The sequence below is a fragment of the Humulus lupulus genome, chromosome 6 (assembly GCF_963169125.1).
Source record: "Humulus lupulus chromosome 6, drHumLupu1.1, whole genome shotgun sequence".
Classification (NCBI taxonomy): Eukaryota; Viridiplantae; Streptophyta; class Magnoliopsida; order Rosales; family Cannabaceae; genus Humulus; species Humulus lupulus.
In genome coordinates, this window is record NC_084798.1 from 145527888 (window position 1) to 145532903 (window position 5016).

At 40.2% G+C, this 5016-nt stretch overlaps 1 protein-coding gene across 3 annotated transcripts; it reads right to left on the reverse strand.

The window, feature by feature from the left end:
• Positions 1-1061: 1061 nt before the first annotated feature.
• On the reverse strand, positions 1062-3515 carry LOC133784228 (uncharacterized). Of its 3 annotated transcripts, none has more exons than XM_062223669.1 (6): positions 3250-3515; positions 2870-2959; positions 2709-2777; positions 2394-2592; positions 2186-2313; positions 1062-2098 (listed from the first exon to the last, which is right to left on the reverse strand). In XM_062223669.1, exons 1-6 carry the CDS (start codon positions 3415-3417, stop codon positions 1334-1336), a joined length of 1419 nt encoding a protein of 472 aa, XP_062079653.1. In that variant the 5' UTR covers positions 3418-3515; the 3' UTR covers positions 1062-1333. The 3 variants fall into 3 exon arrangements, with proteins under 3 accessions (XP_062079653.1, XP_062079652.1, XP_062079651.1); XM_062223668.1 differs by having other exon boundaries at positions 1062-2095; positions 2673-2777; XM_062223667.1 differs by having other exon boundaries at positions 2673-2777.
• Between the last annotated feature and the right edge of the window lie 1501 nt (positions 3516-5016).

The window sequence follows — 5016 nt, forward strand, 5'->3', positions numbered from 1 at the left end:
GAGGAAGACTCCCATCTACGCACGCTTTTCATAAAATTACACAACGAGGATTCTCATATAGAAGTAAGAAAGTTTACGTTGAAGATTTGCTACAGAACCCGACGACGCAGTACTTATTTGCATAAGGTTATGTCCACGCTTCATGATTTGCTACTGATCAACGAACCCATCTACGCTTCTACATATCCAATCCGCTCACACATCCATTGTTCGAGCTCCCCTCTACTCCTCCATTCGTAAGTGTCACAGCGTGTGGATTAGTTCTCTACTCGGAATCGGATCGTTATCAAGTGATGTTGATCAAAGCAGGCCAATTGGGGCTTTCTACGACCATATATTCTTCTGAGACTGGACGATGGATACAGGCAAAGATGAATAAATTTCCAGAGTAAAATGAGATCTAAACTTGTCGATTTCAAAATAAATTTCCATATGATTTTGATACAAAATAGCTTTTCAATTAACCCTTTGTCTTTGCTCCTTTTCATCTTCTTATCCCTACCAAAATTCCCATGCTTGCATCTGTTTAATTAGCTTGGGCTTAGTTTTTAATTTACAAGTTATTAATTACTAGGTTTTAGATTTAGTTTTGTAGTAATTTGCATTGGTATTATTATTTTTAAGAAGTGAGACACTTAATTTGGTATATTGTTGTTATCTTTTGATATGGAATTTTGTTTCTACATATATTATTAATGGGAAAGCAATTCTCACACAAAGTATATAAATTTTAACTTTTAACGTGTGTTGTTTGAAAATAAGTGGAAAAGTAAGTAGTGTGTTACCGCTGAAGACTAAACTGGCACATTTTGGTACGTAAGGGTATCATTAAGGTAAATTGCAAGGGCAAGCCCAAGAAAAATCCTCTCTTAATTCCGGAGGTGTATGGATAAGAAAATAAGCCAGGTGAAGTTATTTAAGTACTAATGTGTGTGTGTTTGTGAAAGAGAGAGAGAGAGAGAGAGAGAGAGATGCCTATTAGAAGAGGAAGAAAAGAGGGCATCGATAACCCCTGTTGCGTCCAATTCGTGGCTTTTGAGCATCAACATTACATACATAGTCATATTAATAGCAAATTCAGAGCATCACAACTAAACATAGACGAAAATTTATGAGCAAAAACGGAATGAATAAAAGAAAACCAGTCAATATTATGTCAAAATCAAATGTATATGTTTGGCAAAAATTTGGTCCATAGTCGCTCATTATGACCTTCAAAACTACAGTTTCAGTTGGATGTGCAATGCCCTGACACCGTTACTATTCCACTTCACATGTACTTCAAATATTTATGTATGCATATGAGAAGTCTTAGTGTTTGTGGTAACTAATATCACAGAAGGTTGCAGCTCTTGCAGCAACAACAGTTGTTGAGTGCACCATTCACAAGGCTTTGAATAAGAGGTTGGTGGCTGAAGCTTGAGTTTGAGCTGTTTGAAGATCCACAGCAGCAGACACAGCAGAAGCAGTGGTCGAGTAGACATTTTCCCTGACCATGATGAACTTTTTGAGCTTGATTTTGAGCTTCTTGAAGAGCCTGTTGAGCTGCCACCTCTAACGCTTGTCGTTCAAGGGTGAGTTCATATGGATTTGGCTCCATGTGTTGATGATGTGATAATTGATGTAAAGATGGCACTGGTAGGGGTTCATCTTGATCAGAAGAATCTACAGCAGGCTCTATCTCTGAGGGAGGCTGAAAGATGTCTATCAAGCCACCATAGTCCTCTCCTGCTGTCCACCTAAGTGGGAAGTTCCACTGCATTTCTTCACTCTCTTCCTCCAATGACCTCTCCTCCTCCTCCACTACTATACTCTTTCCTTTATTATCAGCTGCTCCAGCCAAGCTCGTGTCGCTAGTAGTCACCACTTGTTTACCTTCTCTTTGCATAAATTTCTCATCAGGGTCTTCTTCTTGTTCAGTTGATTGTTCAGATATTTCCATAGAAAACTGTAGTTCAGAGTTTTCAACAGACTCTTGTTCAGGTGTTCTAGCACTAGTGTCTGGTTCAGAATCTTGTACCTTCCTTGTAGGCTTATCATCAGTCCCAGAAATAATGTTCCATTTCGTGCACAGCTTTATCATACGGCCTACGCACTTCTGAAACACCAAAAAGGTTAGAGAAAAAATCGGATAAGAGTTTTCACTATAAAAAATAAAGAAAGGAAAACTAAATCAGGGTCTTACCCCAATGACACCATTCGAACTCAATTCATGACGATAGGTTGCAAATATTCCGGGGTACACAAAGAAGGAAGCTGCAATAAGAGCTGATGCTGCAATAACTGATGGCTTGGATTTTTTGACCGAATTGCCTGTGTTGACCAAGGGTTAAATGGATTCTTACTTAATAAAAGGTAAAGGGACTTAGAGGATATAATGATATCAAACTTACTTTGATGGGAATTTATAATGATATCATGGACAGTTCTCTTATGGAATCCATTAGTAGAACCAAACATACTAGCAGCATAGAACGGCACGAAGCATATGGCCGTGATCACACGCAGATCCCAGTTAAGTCCTTGAAGAATGTGAAACTCCACTTCCATGAATTGCTCCAGCGTAATATCTCTTAGTTTTGGCTTTTCTGCCTGTTTAGACAAATAGATCAGAATAGGAACATTATGAGATAAAAAAACGAGAATATGGGAAATGTAGATGTAAATTTGACCTGATATTTAGAGATCTTGAAATTTCTGCTTCTCACCTTCCAAGCAAGTGTGAGGCAGCATATAATGGTGAGTTCCAAATTGTGGACAAAACTACTCATTATATTCTGAGAAAACAAATGCAAGCAATATTACTTATTGTGCAAAAATGCAGTCTGAGAAAATAGGTATAAAGATTCCAAGATTGTTCAACTAATACCGGTACACGATTTCCATTCGCAATGAAGCGATCGAAATAATTCAGAGCAAGATATGACACCAAAGGATCATAGTTTTCACAATTGGAGTACTGCAAGAAACCAAGAATTTTTTTAACAGAGCGCAAAAATGAAAAATTTGAAGAATTATTTGGCATATTTTAAAGTTGAAGAACAAGAACTTATGCAAACTACTGTTTTTTCTTAAAATTCTTTCATCTATTTTGTTATCTAATCCGATAACTGTAGATTCTAACTTTCTATTTCTTTCTAAAGCCTTCTAAAAAGAGAACTAGTAAAAAATTTCTCATCTACCAAACACAATAAAAGAACATAAAAATAATGACGAAGTAAGAACTTGTAGTTTGTTTCATGAGCTTACTTTGAAGATCACAATTAGAGCTCGACATCGAAACTCATGTCGGGATTTCCTCCTTTCGTAATCCTCATCGTCCATAATCGAGGATTCAAGTTGTAAGTACTTATCAAAACCTTGGTTTTCATCCAAAGGAAATGGGTTATATGGATCATAACCTGGTACTATCAGCATTTCGCGTTGATGCAATTTGAAACGAAGGAGACTTATTAGTGAAAAGCGTTCGCTAAGATGAAGAAAGAAAGAAGAGAAATTCTTTGCTGTTGTTTCGTTATTACCGGAATGAGCGGCGGGGAATGATTCAGGGTCTTTATAACTTAACTGTGGCATTAGCGGGAAACTAAGGCAGTGGTCATTGGAATTCTGTCCGTACAACCAGCTCTTACGGTGCAATGTGTCACGGGCCTCCAACTTCGATACTTGAATTGAGGGAACGTGCGACACTTGTTAGTGCTCTTAGCTAGCAAGTCAGCCTAGAATTCACACCTGCGGCAAGCAAACTCAATGGTTAGCCACGTTACAAGTCTCACACAAGTAAGGAAAATTATGAAGCGGGAGCAAGCACGAGGCAAACTATCCAGAGACAACATCCCACACAACAATCAGAGCATACAACACATTCAAGTGGCACGCAATGGCCCAACGAATGTAACAAACAAGCAACACATAGACCGTAAAGAAAGCATACACAAAGGGACATGGCAAAGCATCGTTTTATTCATATAAGGCCTTGATAGGGCAAGGGAGTACACAGCTTAAGCCCCTATCTGCTGGTGGCCATGGTGCTTCCTTAAGTCTCAGGTCAGCCCCCCTAAGGAGCTTTCTAAGAAAATGAAGTCTTCCTAGGAACATATAGGAGTTTTGCCTCGGAGACATATGCATAATTACAAAAGTGCCATCTCCTACCCATGAGGTTACTTGGTGCAAGACTTGACTAATGACCAAGCACCAAGACATGCTCATATATACAAAATGGCCCCCTGGAGGTGTGTCATGACGCAGCACGTCACACTCTCCCCCACTTAAATCTTCGGCGTCCTCGACGAACCTGCCCCTTGCTGATCTTCTGCATATGCTTGTGCAAGTCCTCTGCCCTTTCCCAGGAAATTTCTTCATCTCCGAGCCCTTTCCACTTCACCAGAAACTCTTTCTTCTTCTTTATGTCCACGACCACGGTCCTCTCTGCTAGGATTTCTTCAGGTTGTCTGCTGCTTTGTGGCTTGACGCTGACTCCTTCTCTGGTAGACTGGTTGCACGTTGGATCTTTTGGATCTTCGTGATACGGCTTGAGGTTGCTGACGTGCAAGACCGGGTATATCTTCATCCATTCTGGTAAGCTGACTTTGTAGGAGGTCAGGCCCACTTTCGAGATGATTGGAATAGGACCCTCGTATTTGCGGACGAGTCTGATATCCTTATTCCCTCGGAATCTCAGTTGTTCGGGCCTCAGCTTGATCATCACTAAGTCGCCTGCTTTGAATTCCAGCGGTGGCCTCTTCTGATCTGCCCACTTCTTCATTCTCTTTGATGCCTTCTCCAGATAGGCTTGGGCAATCTCGGTGGTTTTCTTCCAGTCTTTCGTGAAATTAAAGGCTCTCGGATTTCTTCCTCGATACTCATCCACTGTGTGGGGTAACAGCGGTTGCTGACCGTTAACAACTTCAAAAGCACTATTGTTTGACAAAGAACTCTTCTGAGAGTTGAAACAAAATTGAGCTATGTCTAGTAGTTGCGGCCAATTCTTTTGGTTGGCACTGACGAAATGCCGCAAGT

What these genes read in the sequence shown, in the direction of transcription:
- LOC133784228 (XM_062223667.1), bottom strand. Translation starts at nt 3,417, where the DNA reads ATGCTGATAGTACCAGGTTATGATCCATATAACCCATTTCCTTTGGAT. An exon ending in TCAAGATCTCTAAATATCAG is followed by an intron (nt 2,593 to 2,672) that starts GTCAAATTTACA and finishes TTGTCTAAACAG; the next exon opens with GCAGAAAAGCCAAAACTAAG. An exon ending in CATTATAAATTCCCATCAAA is followed by an intron (nt 2,314 to 2,393) that starts GTAAGTTTGATA and finishes TGGTCAACACAG; the next exon opens with GCAATTCGGTCAAAAAATCC.